The following is an 18,994-nucleotide window of genomic DNA, read 5'->3' on the forward strand; positions in this document are numbered from 1 at the left end:
CCTGAAAGAGGAAACCCACCAACAAAGGAACAACCAACAGCTAAGAACAGAAGAAGGTGAAGGAGGGAGTGGAAGTCACACTAACTCAACCCAGGACCTATGTGGAAATACAGCTAAATAGTGAAGAAATTACTCAGAAGAAACAACTGAACAAGAGTAAGAGAAAAGCCTCAAAACCTTGTACATATGGAAGAACCAGCTCCAACACAACCTGCCCACACCTGCACAACAGAAAACAATATCTGGGGGACAGACTGACCCTCAGATAACCAGCTGGTGGGAAGGGCCCACCAAAGAAAGACCCAACAACAACCAAACACCAAAGACATACACAGAGACAACATAAACCACAGCCCAAGATCAGTAAGATCAGGAGATCAAGCAGACTGTAGCACTGAATCTCACAGGTATTCTACCACAGAAGTTTACACCATAAATCCAGGGCAACTTAAGAAGCAGAGGCTAACAGGAAGAGTCTCACAAACAATGGGAAGACAAAGAAACAGTCCCCAAATGAAAGGAAAGGAGGAAGTCTCAGAAACAATGCTAAATGAAAAAGAGGCAAGTCAACTATCAGCTATTGAGTTCAAAGGACTGGTTATAAGGAAGCTTAATGAGGTCACACAGAATTACCAAAAACTACAGGGAAACTACAATGAACTCACTGCAAACTATATCAACATGAAAAGGAAATAGAAACTATCAACAAGGGCCAAGAGGAATGAAGAATACAATTTCTGAACTGAAGAACACAGTAGGAGGAATCAAAAGCAGGCTCGATGATGCAGAGGATGGGATCAGCGAACTGGAGGACAAGGTAGAAAAAAACACCCAGAAAGAGCAAGAAAAGGAAAAGAGGCTCAGAAAGAATGAAGAGGGGTTAAGGGAAATGCAGGACAACATGAAATGTAATAATATCCGTATAATAGGGATACCAGAAGGTGAAGAAGAAGAGCAAGGGATAGAAAACCTGTTTGAAAAAGTAATGATGGAAAATTTCCCTAATCTGAGGAGAGAAAAAGTCACACAGATCCAGGAAACACAGAGACTCCCAATCAAGAGGAACCCAAAGAGGCCCACTGTAAGACACATAATAATTAAAATGGCAAAATTCCAAGACAGAGGATCTTAAAGGCAGCGAGGGAGAAACAGGAAGTAACATACAAGGAAGCCCCGATAATGTTAGCAGCTGACTTCTCAATGGAAACACTCCAAGCCAGAAGATAATGGCAAAATATATTCCAAGTAATGAGAACCAGAGGCCTGCAACCAAGACTACTTTACCCAGCAAGGCTCCCAATCAAGATAGAAGGCCAAATAAAGAGCTTCCCAGACAAAAGAAGTCTAAAAGAATACACCTCCACCAAACCAGCTCTGCAAGAGTTGCTAAATGGACTGCTTTAAGGAAAGGAAGGAAAAGTGAGAGAGAGAGAGAGAGGAACACAGGTACAAAAAAATGGCAATGAAAAGTACCTCTCAATAATAACTTATGTTGGGTGCACCCAATATAGGAGCACCCAAATACATAAAGAAAATCTTGGAGGACTTCAAGAAAGATATTGACAGCAACACAATTATACATAGTAGGGGATTTTAACACCCCACTATCAAAGATTGATAGATCTTCCAAACAAAATATCAACAAGATCTTGTGGCATTGAACAATGACCTAGATGAAATGGACTTAACTGATATATATATATATATAGAGAGAGAGAGAGAGAGTCTTTCATTGCAAAGAAGCAAAATACACATTCTTTTCAAATGCACATGGAACATTTTCAAAGATAGGCCACACGATAGGACACAAAACAAGCCTCAACAAGTTCAAGCAAATTGAAATCATATCAAGCATTTTACTGACCACAAGGGACTGAAACTAGAAACAAACCTCAAGGAAAAAAACCCCAAACACTCAAACACAAGGAGATTGAATAGCATTTTATTAAACATTGAATGGGTGAAGAATGAGATTACGGAAGAAATCAAAAAATTTCTGGAAAGAAATGAAAATGAACTTACAACAATCCAAAACCCATGGGAAACAGCAAAGGCAGACCTGAGAGGGAAGTTCATAGCAATACAAGCCTACCTAAAAAGAATAGAATGAACAACCTAACCCTACAACTACAAGAACTCGAGGAACAACAACGAAGACAACCCAGAGCAAGTACAAGAAAGGAAATAACCAAGATCAGCACAGAATTAAATGACATAGAGACTAAAAGCACAATTTTAAGGATTAAGGAATCCAGGAGCTGGTTCTTTGAAAAGATAAACAAAATCGACAAGCCCTTAAGCAGGCCCATCAAGAAAAAAAGAGAGAGGACCCAAATAAACACAATCAGAAATGAAAGAGGAGAGACTACAGCTGATACCACCAAAATAGAAAGGATTGTAAGAAATGACTATGAAGAAGTATATGCCAAGAAATGTGAAAACCTAGATGAAATGGACAAATTTCTAGAAAAAAAATAATCTTCCAAAACTCAATTAAGAAGAAACAGAAAGCCTGAACAGACCAATAACCCAGGATGAAATGGAAACAGTAATCAAGCAGCGTCCAACACACAATAGCCCTGGACCAGACGGTTTCACAAGAGAATTCTACACAGCATTTAAGGGAGAGCTAACCCCCATTCTCCAGAGATTATTTTAAAAAATTCAAGAAGATGGAAGACTCAAAAACTCTTTTTATGAAGCTAACATCATCCTAATCCCAAAACCAGATAAAGACATAAGAAAGAAAGAAAACTTCAGGCCAATATCGCTGATGAACATAGATGCTAAAATGCTCAACAAAATATTGGCAAACCACATCCAGTGATACATTAAAAAGATCATACACCATGATCAAGTGGAATTCATCCCAGGGATGCAAGGATGGTACAATATTTGCAAATCAATAAACATAATACACCACATAAATAAAGGAAAGACAAAAACCACATGATCATATCAATCAATAGATGCGGAAAAAGCATTCGGTAAGGTGCAGCACCCATTTATGATAAAAACACTCAGCAAAGTGTTCCCATAGAGGGAGCATTCCTCAACATAATAAAGGCCATATATGAGAGACCTACAGCCAACGTCATACTCAATGAACAAAAACTTCAAGCTTTCCCACTAAGATCAGGAACAAGACAAGGATGCCCTCTCTCACCACTCCTATTCAACATAGTATTGGAAGTGCTACCCACAGCAATCAGACAAGAAAAAGCAATAAAAGGCATCCAAATTGGAAAGGAGGAAATGAAACTGTCACTGTTTGCAGACGACATGATAGTGTACATGGAAAATCCTATAGACTCCACCAAAAAGCTACTTGACCTAATAAATGAATTTGGCAAAACAGCTGGATACAAAGTCAATACTCAGAAATCAAAGGCATTCCAAAAATAAGTGGTGGCCTGAATTTGGCTTATGGCTAAAGTTTGCTGATTCCTGCTCTAAGAAGAAACAAAGAATTGGGTGCTTATTTGATTCATTCCCATACAAATTTTAGTATCAGTCATTTTTAGTCTCAAAACTTTTCAATCATACCACCTTCCTGCTTTTTTATGTACAAATAGAAGGAGGCATTGTAAGACCTAATTAATTGGTAACTTATCTATGGAAATCACATGATGTCTTGGCTTCATGATGAACACAATTCATGTTGAAATAAATATTACTTTGCTCACCTCTTCTTTAATCATATCATTAGACTAAAATATTTAGAAAAAGTTAAATATAAGCATTCAAAGAAATATTTACAGAATTTGTATGTGCATTCCCCTTATACATGTAGTAGAACTAGATTTTCTACTATTAAAAATATGTAGAAATTCAAGAAAATGTTTAGAATATTTAAATAGAAAAAAGATATTCTTTATTAAATTTATAAATTTCTATGTCATCCTACTATAGTTATATTTCTCTTTCTTTTAAAAAAATTTGGTATTTTTTTCTTTTTATTACTATTTAAGTAAATTGTCTCCATTTTCACCCCACCACACCCCCCACATCACCCCCTCCCCACCTCCCACCCTCAAACCCACCCACTTTGGCTTTGTCCAGGTATCCTTCATACTTGTTCCTTGATGGCCCCCCTCTATTATCCTTCTCCCCTTCTTTGTGATTACTGTCAAATTGTTCTTTATTTCAATGTCTCTGCTTACATTTTGCTGGCTTGCTAATTAGGTTCCACTTATGGGTGAGATCACATGGTATTTCTCTTTCACCCCCTGGCTTGTTTCACTTAGCATTATGCTTTCCAGTTCTATCCATGCTGCCCTGAAGGATAGGAGCTCCTTCCTTCTTTCTGCTGTGTGGTATTCCATTGTTTAAATGTACCACAGTTTTTTAATCTGCTCATTTACTGATGGGCACCTAGACTGTTTCCAGCACTTGGCTATTGTAAAGTGTGTTTCTATGAATATTGGGGTGCATAGGCATCATTTGAATTGATGTCTCAAGATTCTTAGGGTATAATCCCAGCAGTGGTATTGCTGGGTGAAAAGGAGTTCCATTTTTAGTTTCCTAAGGAAATTCCATACTGTTCTCCAGAGTGGTTTCACCAGTCTGCATTCCCAACAGCAGTGCACTAGGGTTCCCTTTTCTCCACATCCTCTCCAACACTTGTTTGTTGATTTGTTTATTTGGGCATTCTGACTGGTGTGAAATGGTATCTCATTATGGTTTTAATTTGCTGATGGCTAGTGACATTGAGCATCTTTTCATATGTCTCTGAGCCCTCTGTATGTCCTCCTTGGAGAAGTGTCTGTTCAGGTCTTTTGCCCATTTTTTAATTGGGTTGTTTTTCTTCCTGGTGTGGAGACATGTGAGTTCTATATATAATTTGGAGGTCAAACTGTTGTCTAAGGTATCATTTGCAAATCTGTTTTCCCATACTGTTGGTGTGTTCATTTTAATGCTGTTTTCTTCTCTAGCTTTGCAGAAGCTTTTTATTTTGCTGAGATCCCATTTGTTTATTCTTTCCTTTATGTCCCTTGCTCTGGGGACATATAGGTGAAAATATTGCTGTGTGGAATAGCTGAGATTTTCCTGCCTGTGATCTCTTCTGGGAATTTTAAGGTATCATGACTTATATTTAATTCTTTAGTTCACCTTGAATTTATTTTTGTGCATGGTGTAAGTTGGTGGTCAAATTTCATTTTTTTGCATGTTGCTGTCCAGATCTCCCAAAACCATTTGTTGAAGAGGCTATTTTTACTCCATTTTATGATTCTTCCCCCGTTGTCAAAAATTAATTGACCATAGAAACATGGTTTTTTTCTGGCCTCTCTATTCTGTTCCATTGGTCTGTGTATCTCTGTTCTTGTGCCAGTACCATACTGTTTTGATACAGTGGCCTTGTAATATAGTTTGATGTCAGATGTGGTGATCCCTCCTAGTTTGTTGTTCTTTCTCAAAATTGCTGTGGCTATTTGGGGTCATTTATGGTTCCATATAAATTTTTGAATTTTGTTCTATATCTGTAAAATATGTCATTGGTATTTTAATAGAGATTGCATTGAATCTTTAAATTGCTTTGGGTAGTATGGACATTTTGATGATGTTCATTCTTGCAATCCATGAACATGGTACATGCTTCCATTTATTTAATGATTCCTTAATTTCTTTATTCAGTGTTGTGTAATTTTCTGAGTATAGGTCTTTTACTTCCTTCGTTAAGCTTATTTCTAGTTACTTTTTCTTCTTGCTATAGCAAATGAGATTTTTTTTCTGATTTGTTTCTCATATTTCCTTGTTGGTGTACAAATATTACTTCAATTTCTGAATATTGACTTTGTATCCCAGTGTTTTGCCAAATTCACTTATCAGGTTGAGTAATTTTTTGGTGGAATATGTAGAGTTTTCTATGTACAATATCATGTCATCTGCAAACAGTGACAATTTTAATTTCTCCTTTCCAATTTGGATGCTTTTTATTTATTTATTTTTTTACCAATCACTGTGGCTGAGACTTCTAATACTGTATTGAATAGAAGTGTTGAAAGCAGACATCCTTGTTCCTGATCTCAGTGGGAAGGCTTTTCGTTTTTACTGTCGAGTAAGATGTGGCTGTAGGTTTCTAGTATATGGCCTTTATCATGTTGAGGAATACTCCCTCTACTACCACTTTGCTGAGTGTTTTTATCATAAATGTGTGCTGTACCATATCAAATGCTTTTTCTGCTTCTATTGATATGATCATGTGATTTTTGTCTTTTCTTGTGTTTATGTGATATATTATGTTTATTGATTTGTAAATATTGTACCATCCTTGCACCCCTGGGATGAATCCCACTTGATCGTGTGTATGATCTTTTTAATGTATTGCTGGATATGATTTGCCATATTTTGTTGAGGATTTTTTCATCTATGTTCATCAGTGTTATTGCCCTATAGTTTTCTTTCTTTGCTCTGTCTTTATCTGGTTTTGAAATTAGGATGATGCTGCCATATAAAGAATCTTCCCTCTTTTTGGATTTTTGGAATAGTCTGAGTAGGATAGGGGTTAGTTCTTCCTTAAAAGTTTTGTAAAATTTTCCTGTGAAACCATCCAGTCCAGGTCCTTTCTGTGCTGGGTGTTTTTTGATTACTGCTTTGATTTTGTCAGCTGTTATTGGTCTGTTTATACTTTCTGGTGCTGCTTCATTCAGTTTTGGGAGATTGTATTTTCTAGAAATTTGTCCATTTCATTTCGTTTTCAAATTTCTTGGCATATAATTCTTCATAGTAATTTCTTAAAATCCTTTGTATCTCTGTGGTATCCATTGTCATCTCTCCTCTTTTACTTCTAATTGTATTTATTTGGGTCTTCTCTTTTTTCTCAATGAGGTTGCTTAAGGGCTTGTCGATTTTGTTTATCTTTTCAAGGAACCAGCTCCTGAACTTGTGGATTGTTGTTTTAGTGTCTCTGTCACTTAATTCTTCTCTGATCTTGATTATTCTCTCCCTTCTACTCACTCTGGGCTTTGTTTGTTGTTGTTCCTCCAGTTCTTGTAGATTTAGGGTTAGGTTGTTTATTTGAAATGTTTTTATCTTTTTTAGGTAGGCCTGCATCACTATGAGCTTCCATCTCAGGACTGCCTTCCTGTGTCCATTAGTTTTGGACTGTTGTGTGTTCATTTTCATTTGTTTGCAGAAACTTTGTTATTTCTTCCTTCATCTCATTATTAACCCATTAATTGTTTAATAGCATGCTATTTAATCTCCCTGAATTTGAGTGCTTTGAGTTTTTTCCTTGAGGTTGGTTTCTACTTTCAGTCCCTTTTGGTTAGAGAAATGCTTGGTATGATTTCAGTTTTCTTGAATTTGTTGAGGCTAGTTTTGTGTCCTATTACATAGTCTATCTTTGAAAGTGTTACATGTGCATTTGAAAATAATATGTACTTTGCTTATTTGGGATGATAGGTTCATATATATATAAAATCTGTTAAGTCCATTTGATCTAGGGCATTGTTCCATTCCACAAATCGTTTTTTTTTTTTTTTTTTTGTATTATCAGTTGCCAAATTTTGTGCTTTGTTGAATCTCACTTTCTTTTTTTTAAATATATTTATTGATTATGCTATTACAGTTGTCCCATTCCCCCCCCTCACTCCACTCCATCCTGCCCACCCCCTCCCTCCCACATTCCCCCCCAATAGTTCATGTCCATCGGTCATACTTATAAGTTCCTTGGCTTCTACATTTCCTACACTATTCTTACCCTCCCCCTGTCTATTTTCCACCTATCATTTATGCTATTTATTCTCTGTACCTTTCCCCCCCGTCCCCCTCCCACTCCCCTATTGGCAGCCGTCCATGTGATCTCCATCTCTATGGTTCTGTTCCTGTTCTAGTTGTTTGCCTAGTTTGCTCTTGTTTTTGTTTTAGGTGTGGTCATTAATAACTGTGAGTTTGCTGTCATTTTTACTGTTCATTATTTTGATCTTCTTTTTCTTAGGTAACTCCCTTTAAAATTTCATATAATAAGGGCTTGGTGATGATGAACTTTTTTAACTTGACCTTATCTGAGAACCACTTTATCTTCCCTGCCATTCTAAATGATAGCTTTGCTGGATACAGTAATCTTGGATGTAGGTCGTTGCCTTTCATGACTTGGAATACTTCTTGCCAGCCCTTTCTTGCCTGTAAGGTCTCTTTGGAGAAATCAGCCTACAGTCCTATGGGAACTCCTTTGTAGGTAACTGTCTCCTTTTCTCTTGCTGCTTCTAAGATTCTGTCCTTCTGTTTAATCTTGGGTAATGTAATTATGATGTGCCTTGGTGTGTTCCTCCTTGGGTCCAGCTTCTTTGGGACTCTCTGAGCTTCCTGGACTTCCCAGAAGTCTATTTCCTTTGCCAGACTGGGGAAGTTCTCCTTCATTATTTGTTCAAATAAGTTTCCAATTGTTTGTTCTTCCTCTTCTCCTTCTGGCACCCCTATAATTCGGATGTTGGAACGTTTCAAAATGTCCTGGAGGTTCCTCAGCCTCTCCTCATTTTTCCGAGTTCTTGTATCTTCATTCTTTTCTGGTTCTATGTTTCTTTCTTCCTTCTGGTCCACACTGTTGATTTGAGTCCCAGTTTCCTTCGCATCCCTATTGGTTCCCTGTACATTTTCCTTTGTTTCTCTTAGCATAGGCTTCATTTTTTCATCTGGTTTTTGAACAGATTCAACCAATTCTGTGAGCATCTTGATAACCAGTGTTTTGAACCATGCATCTGATAGGTTGGCTATCTCTTCCTTGCTTAGTTGTATTTTTTCTGGAGCTTTGAAGTGTTGTCAATTGGGCCATTTTTTTTTTTTTTTTTTTTTTTGTCTTGGAGCGTCTGTTACTTTAAGGGGCGGAGCCTTAGGTGTTCACCGGGGCGGGGTAACGCTGGTCTCTGGTAGCTGCGCTGTTACACTGTATGTGGGGGAGGGGCTGAGAGGGAGCAATGGCACCCGCTCCCCTCTCCACCAGATTTCAGCCTTTCACTCAGCTACCCACAATCAAACTGGGCCCCTCTGCTGCTGGTTCCCGAGTGGGTGGGCTTGTGCATGCGCTAGGCCCCTGTGGGTCTCTCCAGTGACCTCTCCTGTGAGGCTGGGAGTCTCTCCTGCTGCCTCCCCAACCCCCACGGGCGTTTTAAATCAGAGGTTTGAGGCTTTATTTCCCCGCGCTGTAGCCCTGGGTTGCACGGTCTGCTTTGCTCCCCGCCATTTGTCTGGTTTATCTGTGTGCGAATGTGGGGCTGCAGGGTCTGCTAGTGGTCAGACTGCCTGCTTCGTTCATCCCACACTCCGCCAGTCTCTGTCCCACCACAGCAACGCGAGTCCTCTCCACCCGGGCTGCCCGTCTCCGCCCCTCCTACCGGTCTGGATGAATGTTTATTTTTTATCTCCTTGGTGTCAGACTTCCTTGCAGTTCGATTTTCTGTCAGTTCTGGTTGTGCAAGGAGGCGCAGTGTGTCTACCTACACCGCCATCTTGGTTCTCGAGTCTCGCCAGAATATCCTTGTTGATATTTTGTTTGGAAGGTCTATGCATTTTTGAAAGTGCGGTGTAAAATCCCCTAGTATAAGTGTGTTGCTGTCTATATCTCTTTTGAAATCCTCCAAGATTTTCCTTACATATTTTGGTACTCCTATATTGGGTGCATATATGTTTACAATGTTTGTCTTGATGGATATCTCCCTTTAGTGTTATGAACTATCCTTCAGTGTCTCTTTTTATGGCTTTTGTTTTGAAGTCTATTTTGTCTGATATAAGTATTGCTACTCCAGCTTTCTTTTCCTGTCCATTTGCTTGGAATATTTTTTTCCAACCCTTCACTTTCAGTCTGTGTAGACCTTCTTTTCTGAGGTGCATCTCTTGTAGGCAGCATATGTACCGGTCATGTTTTCTTATCCATTCAGCTACCCCGTGTCTTTTGATTGGAGCATTTAATCCATTAACCTTTAAGGTTATTATTGATAGGTATTTATTCATTTTCCCCTTTTGTATTTGTGTTCCTCCTTCACTCTTTTCTTTCCTCTTCTTATAGTAGTCCTTTTAGCATATCTTGTAGTGCTGGTTTGGTGGAGGTGTATTATTTCAACCTTCTTTTGTCTAGGAAACTCCTTATTGTGACTTCCATCTTGATTGAGAGCCTCATTGGGTAGAGTAATCTTTTGCTTTTTATTCTTGGAATATTTCTTGCCATTCTCTCCTGGCCTGAAGTGTGTCTGTTGAGAAATCTGCTGCTAGCTTTATTGGAACCCCAATATGTATTTGTGTGTTACTTCTTGATTCTCCCTTTCTGCTTTTAAGATTGTCTCTTTTCCTTTAAAACTTGACATTTTAATTATGATGTGTCTTGTAGTAAGCCTCTTTGACTTCATCATGGTTGGGACTCTCTATGCTTTGTGAACTTGCATGGTTTTTTTCCCTCCCCAGTTTTCAAAAGTTTCTGTCATTATTTTTTCAAACAGGGTTTCTAACCCTTGTTCCTTTTCTTTTCCTTCTGGTATTCCTTCGATTTGAATGTTGTTGCCTTTCATGTTATCTTGGAGTTACTTCTAGGTATCTTCATATTTTTTTAGTCTTTTTTCGTATAGCTGTTCTACCTGGGTGTTTCTTTCCACCTTGTGTTACAGCTCACTAATTCCATCCTCTGCTTCATCCAGCCTGCTTGTAATTCCTTCTAGTGTGTTTTTTTTAATTTTGGAAATTGTATTTTTCATTTCTTCCTGGTTCTTGTTTACAGTTTCTATTTCCTTTTTCATAGTGTTGTAGTTCTCACTCAGTTCCTTGTCGTTGTCTGTGAGTTCCCTGAGCATCATATAACCATTATTTTGAGTTCTACATCTGATAATTAGCTTACCTCCATTTCATTTAGCTCTTTTAGTGGGGAGTCTTCCATTTGTTTTTATTGCAGGTTCTTTTTTTCTCTCCTCAGTTTTGATGACTCTTTTTGTTTGTTTCTGTGCTTCCTGATGTTCTGCTTTGCTAGCTGTCTTTGTAGGATGATCTTCTATGGTAGTATTTGTATGGGATTCAGTGATGTCTCTTTGACCTCCTTGCCTAGATATTGTAGGTTTGCCTTTTCTTCTGTTTGTGTGTGTTCTCTTGTTGTACTTGGGTTTTACCTGTTGGTGTTCCTTTGTTGTTGGGTTCTCTCCTTTAGCGGGTTTACTGGTATTCACAACTCCCACCTAATATTGTATGTGATTAGTGGCAGGGCAGAGGCAAAATGTATTAAGGCAGCTGGAGTGCATTCTATGGGATTTAAAGTACCAACATTAGAAAACAGATGGGAGATCATTTGGGGAAGTACAGCATTAACCGTGGTATTTCACCCAACTAGCCACTTTGTAGAAATGGAAATAAGACTCTTATTAGAGGGGAAAGGATTGCGTGCTGAATCCAGAAAACAGCACTTATGTGAGGTTAGATGGTGAGATATGGTGAGAGTAAAGGATAGAAAGCAGTTGTAGTGTGTGAGACAATATAGGTAACCACAACAGCAATAAAGCTCAGGAAGATAGTGAAATGTGCCCACACCAGCTAGGGGTGCTGTGTAGTATTGTTACAGAACAGACCAGGGTGGGAAGTGAATGATACACTATTACTGAAAGGACCCCCCCCTTTTTCTCCGGAGGTGCCCCTCCACCTACTAGGTTTGCCTTGCCCACCGCCAAGGAGAGACATTTCTCACTGCCAGAGATTGGTGAAAAGGAAAGGAATTATTTATTTAGAAGTTATACCGACTTAGAGTAATGACTTAATGTCTTCATTAAAATACTAAAGTCCTTTAGAATACCCACAGACACACACAGTCCTTTCCTTCTCCCTCTGCCTAGTCTGGGGTATCGTATCTCAGGAAAAGAAGGAGAAGGCCATGATTCAGACTCCCAGCACCATCAGCTGTGTCACCGCCACGATCTTCAGTTAATCCAAAGCCATGTGGCACCTTCTCATGGTCCACCAGCAAGAGTCCTTTCACTCCTTTTCTTCCAGGCAAAGTCTCTCCTGCTTCCTAAGCCACATGGCAAAAGGGAGCACCCTAAAGCCACCTGGTCTTGACTCTCATCAAAGTCACGTGGTCCCAACTAGGCATGGCTGCCATGCCTGGGTTTAAATCCCAGCGCCAATCTTCCTCTGCAGCCCCATTTCCAACTCCTCCCATGATCAGTTGTACCTGCCAGTATTCCCTGTTCTTGCAGCTTTACTGGGTTGCCATAGTAAGTCCGGGCAGGTGTGGCTCCATAGCATGGAGCCAGTCATCTCTGAGCTCTCATGTAGGCGCTGTAACCAGGGGGAGTCGCCTCCCATTTACATCTTGGGTGGAAGTCACTTCCATCCCCCTGGCTCAAAGCATGGCCACAGCTATTTAACATAGCCATGAAACCAGTTAAAGGTTATAGAGATGTTAAAGACCATGCCAGAGGTTAGCTACAAAGCTGTTGCTACACAAAACAGCTCTCAATGGCCCTGCTCCATATGTCCCATCCCCCAGCTCAGATTTGTGTGGATGAGGGCATCGTATATGTATATATTTTTTCTAATATTTCTTGGAGACCATGAGTTCTGGACCCCATTACAAATCCCTACTTGGGGCCCCCCTCTTGGCTGCACTCTGTTACAGTATTTATAATAATATGGAACAATAATTATTTATAATACTGGAAAACAATAATATGACAAGAAGTATGTGATCTGAATAAAAAGAATAGAAAGTAAAAGACCAATACTAGTGTTGTATTACAATATGAGTGAAGCGAAAGAAGAAAAAATAAAATGCAATATGATGAAAGACAGAACAAGGAAAATCAATGAAACAATGCAATTAAACAAACAAAATGAAGAAGGCTAAACAGAAAGAAGAGAAATAAAATATAATAATCAAATGAAAGAAATAAAAATAACAAAAAACCCCAACAAAATGCAAGTTCTATAGGATAGCAAAGTGAAATTTATCTCAGTTTCTCAGTTGTTGGTGGTAGTCTTGTGATCCCTCTCTGGATCTGTCTCTGGTCCTTTCACAGCTCCAGGTTCTTATTGTCTCACACTTGGGTGGGGCAGGGAAGCCTTCTTCTGACTTTAAATCTGCCAAGGAGTTCTGCTGGTCTTCCTGGATACTGCAGGCAGAGTGGGGCTGGGCTTAGCCCTTCTCCCTTCCTGTGGTTTTGGGAGGATAGGGGCCAGGTCAGGGCTGCAATATTCACAGTTGCCCAGCCTCTAGCCAAGATCCTCCATGCACTGCCTGGCCCCCACTGTCAATCTGTGCCAGGCAGGCACCTTTAATCCACCAGTCTGCAGAGGTGCACTGCTTAGGAACAATTCACACCCCACCTCCTCCCTCTTTGCTGGCCTGGGTGCTGGGCACTCTCAAAGTCCCCTCAGAGCAGTTCAGCTCTCCCACTAAATTAAGGCTCTCTGGTGACTGCTAACTCCCTGAGCCCTGCTGCTCTCCTCCGAAGTCCATGTGGCACTCCTCCTCCCTTTTTGCTAACCCAGGTGCTGAGTGAGACATTCCTTAAACAGTGCCTGGGAACCTTTTAAATTCCTGTTGTTTGCACCCGCCTTTCTTAACAAGTGCCCTGCTTTTCACACAGCCCAACTCTGACCAGTCCAGAGACTATCCGGGTCAGTGTTCCTCACTGCCCAACTCTTTTTAAAAAAAATTTAATTGTTATTCAGTTACAGTTGTGTGCCTTTTCTCCCCATCCCTCCACCCCACCCCAGCCAACCCCCCCCCTCCCCCACCCTCCCCCTTGATTTTGTCCATGTGTCCTTTATAGTATTTCCAGTAATCCCCTCTCCTCACTATCCCCTCCCCACTCCCCCCTGGCTGTTGTTAGATTGTTCTTAACTTCAATTTCTCTGGTTATATTTTGTTTGCTTTTTTCTTCTGTTGATTATGTTCCAGTTAGAACTGGGCAGCATTATGCTAAGTGAAATAAGCCAGACAGTGAGGGACAAATACCATATGATCTCACCTTTAACTGGAACCACCCAAATCTTCTCCCCTCTCCAGGTGTCACCCAGCTTCCCAATTTCTCTGGTACTGTCCTAGCCAGTGACCACAGTCCCATTTATTCCCCCCAGCGACTTGAAGCATCCAGGTCTCTCCTGGTGTGGGGCTGCTTTCCCTGCCAAGGTAGGGGAGGGAGCTGCTGAGTTACAATCACGGAGTTGGCTCTCCTCCAAAGCTGCTGTGGCAGCCAGCAACCCTGCGCCAGGTTACAGGCCAGGACCTCAGCAGCCTTGGTTCCCACGCTGGTCCCAGGGCCCTTACTGTCCCAACGCAATCTCCTTACTGTCTGTTTTTCAACATCCTCTATAGTTTTGGCCTCCAAACTTCATATATGCTGGAATTCCATTAGCTGTTCACTGTGTTGTTCCTCAAGAAGATTGGCAAGGTGTTCTAGCTGGGTGCAGGGGCAAGTGGGCTCCGCTCCCACCTACCTCACTGCCATCTTCAGAATCAGTAGTTATATTTTTCAAGTAGAAAGGAATTATGATTGGCTTGTAACTGATCTCATGACTTGGCTTTATGAAAGGGAAAACAATAATGTGATAAAAAATATTAGGTGAATTTAAAAGTATTTTTAACCCTCTAAAATCTGTCCAATGAAATATTTATCACGATTGTACTTTACACACACACAGGAAAACAGTAAATGACCAGGTATTATTTTTTTTAATTGTTATTTTTTTCAGGAATGTTGTGTCAAAAACCTCTTTAATTCATTATGGACAGTTAATGTTAAAAGCACAGGATATAATAGAGTAGAACATAAAGTTAAAATATTGCAAGGTAATCAAAAATAGATTATCCTGGAGTCTTTTCTTCAAACTCCAAGGGTGAGCTGCCAAAAATCTTTAATTAACCCCATTTTGGGTATAGTTAACCTTAACACAAGAGCCTTCACATACTGTAAGTTCCACTTTTGGGGGGGATACATAAGCATAATAGACTTTGGGACCAGACAGATGGGGGATTTGAATCTTAGGTCCACCATTTATTAGCTCTGTGGTCTTGAACAAAATTAGGTAACCTCTCTCAACTGCAGTTTTATTTATAAAATGGGATATAATACATTACATAGTTTTTCTGAATATTAGAAATGATATGTGGAAAGTAGCTGATAGAGTAGACATTTAGGAAACACTAACAATGTTAATTTAGTGTTTTGCCCATTGTGTCAGTTTTCATACTGTAGCAGGCATCTATAATAGGTAGAAGTATTGGTCACAAGACACACACTAGACTAAATTGATTATTGGATCAAATTCTGCCATTCTTCCTTCTAATAGTCGTGACTGCTGCATGTAAACAACCCTGAATTTCAAAATGTCATCTATTTCACTGTATAAAGTTTAGAAGTGGGGTTATTCACCCTCTACGTTGCCTTTGTATGGTGGTGGTATGTGCTTCAGAAATGTTGTGGAATATACCTTATTAAGGGTATCCTAAATTGTTTCCATTCCTACAACCATATAGAACAGGAAATCTTATTAACCCTCATATTCCTTAGCATAGATACATTAGTTTTCCTATAAGTAAACTTCCTACAATGACCAACACACATTCTTTTTCTGCTCTATTTAAAATTTTAGTCATTCTTCAAATATTTTTGTTTTTTCAAACCCTTACTGTTTTACTTTCTCATTATTGAAAAAATTGAATTTCAGTTACATTTGTGTTCAGTTCAGCAAACTTTTGATTATGTGCCAAGCATTGTGCCAGGTACTTAGACTAGGAAGAGGAAAAAGTCTAATAACTGCTTTCAACTTGTACGTATGGTGGAGTAAGAGGGAAAGATAAACATTTAAGTATAAATATGTAGGTAGTATGATAAGTGCCATTGCATTATGCAGTCAAAGACAAGAGGCCCCAGATAACAATTACGTTAAGATATGAACAAATAGCATGATGATTAATCAATAGTTGAAATGTTTAACATGTTTAATAATTTGTGTCATGAATTGCCTGGGGTGTCTTTTTTAATTTAAAATCTATGTTATTCTAGGTAGTTACATTTCTAAACACACTGAGAAAAATCTTATGTTATCTGTATTTTTTTGTTGTTATTCTAAAGAACTGAAAATGTTCTGTTGACATCTGTGTATGAGTCCTCCTTCCTTTTTTGTGTGAGAATCCTCTCACAATGAATAAAAATCAGGACTTCAGTGTCAATTTCTTTTTCACTCTGGTTAATTTGATCAGCTTGTAGTCTAGTTTGCCTTGGCTGATAAAATGAAATTAGATCATTTTTGTAGAAATGGATTTTGCTTCTGTGGGAATGATATAGCCAAAAGATCTTTATTTCTAGTATACTGACATCAGAAAAGCTCAGCTGTACTAGAATTTTCAGTAGGGCTAGATTATGATATTTATCCCCATTTTTTCTCCTAAATATATTTAAAAAATACATTTGCCTTGAATTTACATTAACAAGGTGGATTTATTGTTTTATCATTAGCAGCATCTATAGTTTCTATTGCACATGGAGTATTTTTAGTCATTGGGCAGGTGTCAGGCACACAACAGTAATTATCGTTTTGTTTTGTTTTGTTTTGGCAGTGCTGGTTCGGTGTATAATTTGTATACTGATGAGGATGAAGAAATCGAGCCTTCTCCTTCTGGGCAACAGATAATTGAAAATTCAATAACTATGAATAAAATGAAGCTGCTGAAGGCAAAGATGGAGAACATGAATCTTGGCAAAAAGGTGAAGCTATTGGCAATGGGCAGGCCTTTCTCTAGTATATCCCTGAGCACTGCTGGTAATTGTGAAAGAAAAATATTTATAAAATATTATTCATCTCAAGTTTCTGGCCTCAGTAATTTATTGAGATACTAAAAGTGATTAACTGGTTTTTTTTTTAGACCAACAACACATGTAATGTGGTTTTACTACACTGAAAATAATTCATGATTTTAAAAATTTCATAGTTTTAGAGCTGAGAATAATGATAGTCTAATCTTAATCTTACAAATATTTTATTTTTTAATTATATTTTATTGTTTATGCTGTTACCATTGCCCCAATTTTCTCCCTTTATCCCCCTCCACCCAGTCCCCCCACACTCCCTCAGACAAACCCCATACCATTGTCCGTGTCCATGGGTCCTGCAAATATCTTCATTGGCTACTCTGTTCCCTATGCTGTAATTTACATCTCCATGACTATTCTGTAACTACCAATTTGTACTTCTTAATCCCCTCCCCTTTTTCACCCTAACGCCCTGCCACCTGGCAACCATCAAATGTTCTCTGTATCTGTGATTGTGTTTTTTTCTGCTTCCTTGTTAATTTTGTTTTTTAGATTCAGTTGTTGATGGATATGTATTTACTGCCATTTTACTGTGCATATTTTTTATCTTCTTCTTAAAGAAGACCCTTTAACATTTTATATAAAACTTGTTTGGTGGTGATGAATTCCTCTAGTTTTCTTTTGCTGGCTAGGAAGCTCTTTGTCTGCCTTTTGATACTAAATGATAGTGTTGCTGGGTAGAGTAATCTTGGTTATAGGTGCTTCATTATTATTCCTTCGAATATTTCTTGCCAATCCCTTCTAGCCTGCAACCTTTCTATTGAGAAAGCAACTGACAGTCATATGGTAGTTCTCTTATATATAAGTAACTGCTTTTCTCCTGCTGCTTTTAAGATTTTCTCTTTGTCTTTTGCCTTTGGCATTTTATTATTTTATTTTCACTTTTTATTTTTTTAAATTGTTGTTCAGGAAGACTACTCTACATTTTCCTGCCACCGCTTTCCCTTGCCCCTCACAACCCTCACCTCTCACCCTCAATCCTACCCACCTTTGGCTTTCTCCATGGGTCTTATATATCTGTTCCTTGATGACCCTCCCCCAGCTAACCCCCCTCTCCCTCCCCTCTGGTTAATGTCAGTTTGTCCTTTATTTCCAAGTCTGTGGTTATATTTTGCTTGCTTATTTGTTTTATTGATTAGGTTCCACTATAGGTGAGATCATATGGTATTTCTCTTTCACCACCTGGCTTATTTCACTTAGCATAATACTCTCCATATCTAGGCGTGTGGTTGTGAAGGGTAGGACCTCCTACTTTCTTCTGCTACATAGTATTCCTCTGTGTAAATAGAGTTTTTTGATCCACGTGTTTACTAATGGGAACTTAGGTTGCTTCCAGTATTTGGCTATTATATATTGTGCTGCTATGAAGATTGGGGTGCATAGGTTTTTATGGATTGGTGTTTCAGAGTTCTTAAAATATAATCCCAGCATTGGTACTGCTGGGTCAAAAGGCAGTTCCATTTTTAGTTTTCTGAGGAAATTCCATACTGTTTTCCACAGTGGCTGCAACCAGTCTGCATTCCCACCAACAGTGCACTAGGGCTCCCTTTTCTCCACATCCTCTCCAACACTTGTTTGTTGATTTGTCTATGATGGCCATTCTGACTGGTGCGAGGTGGTATCTCATTGTGGTTTTAATTTGCATCTCTCTGATGGCTAGTGATGCTGAGCACCTTTTCATCAGTCTCTGGACCTTCTGTATGTCCTCCTTGGAGAAGTGTCTGTTTCTTTTACCCATTTTTTAACTGGGTTGTTTGTCTTCCTGCAGTGGAGTCATGGGAATTCTTTAGATATTTTGAAGATCAAACCCTTGTCTGACATATTGTTGGTAAATATGTTTTCCCATATAGTTGGTTCTCTTTTCATTTTAGTGCTGTTTTCTTTAGCTATGCAGAAGCTTTTTATTTTGCTGAGATCCCATTTATTTATTCTTCCCTTTATGTCCCTTGCTCTAGGGGACATATTGGTGAAAATATTACTGCATGGAATATCTGAGATTCTCATGCCTTTGTTCTCCTCTAGTACTTTTATGGTGTTGCATGTTATGTTTAAGTCTTTTATCCATGTTGAATTTCTTTTTGTGTATGGTGTAAGTTGGTGATTGAGTTTCATTTTTTTTGCATGTAGCTGTCCAGATCTCCCAAAACCATTTGTTGAAGAGGCTGTTTTTACTCCATTTTATGCTGCTGACCCCTTTGTTTGAATACTAA

At 38.9% G+C, this 18,994-nt stretch overlaps 1 protein-coding gene across 6 annotated transcripts in view; it reads left to right on the forward strand.

Moving 5' to 3' along the window:
• The window catches only part of ZFAND4 (zinc finger AN1-type containing 4), a 190,148-nt gene that overhangs the window by 66,277 nt on the left and 104,877 nt on the right, over window positions 1–18,994 (forward strand). For all 6 annotated transcript variants that reach the window (XM_045195984.2, XM_053923336.1, XM_024561409.3 and 3 more), the window contains one exon: window positions 16,532–16,679. In XM_045195984.2, the coding sequence (XP_045051919.1) occupies window positions 16,532–16,679 (148 nt within the window). The remainder of the gene's footprint in view (window positions 1–16,531; window positions 16,680–18,994) is intronic.

The sequence above is a fragment of the Desmodus rotundus genome, chromosome 4 (assembly GCF_022682495.2).
Source record: "Desmodus rotundus isolate HL8 chromosome 4, HLdesRot8A.1, whole genome shotgun sequence".
NCBI lineage: Eukaryota > Metazoa > Chordata > Mammalia > Chiroptera > Phyllostomidae > Desmodus > Desmodus rotundus.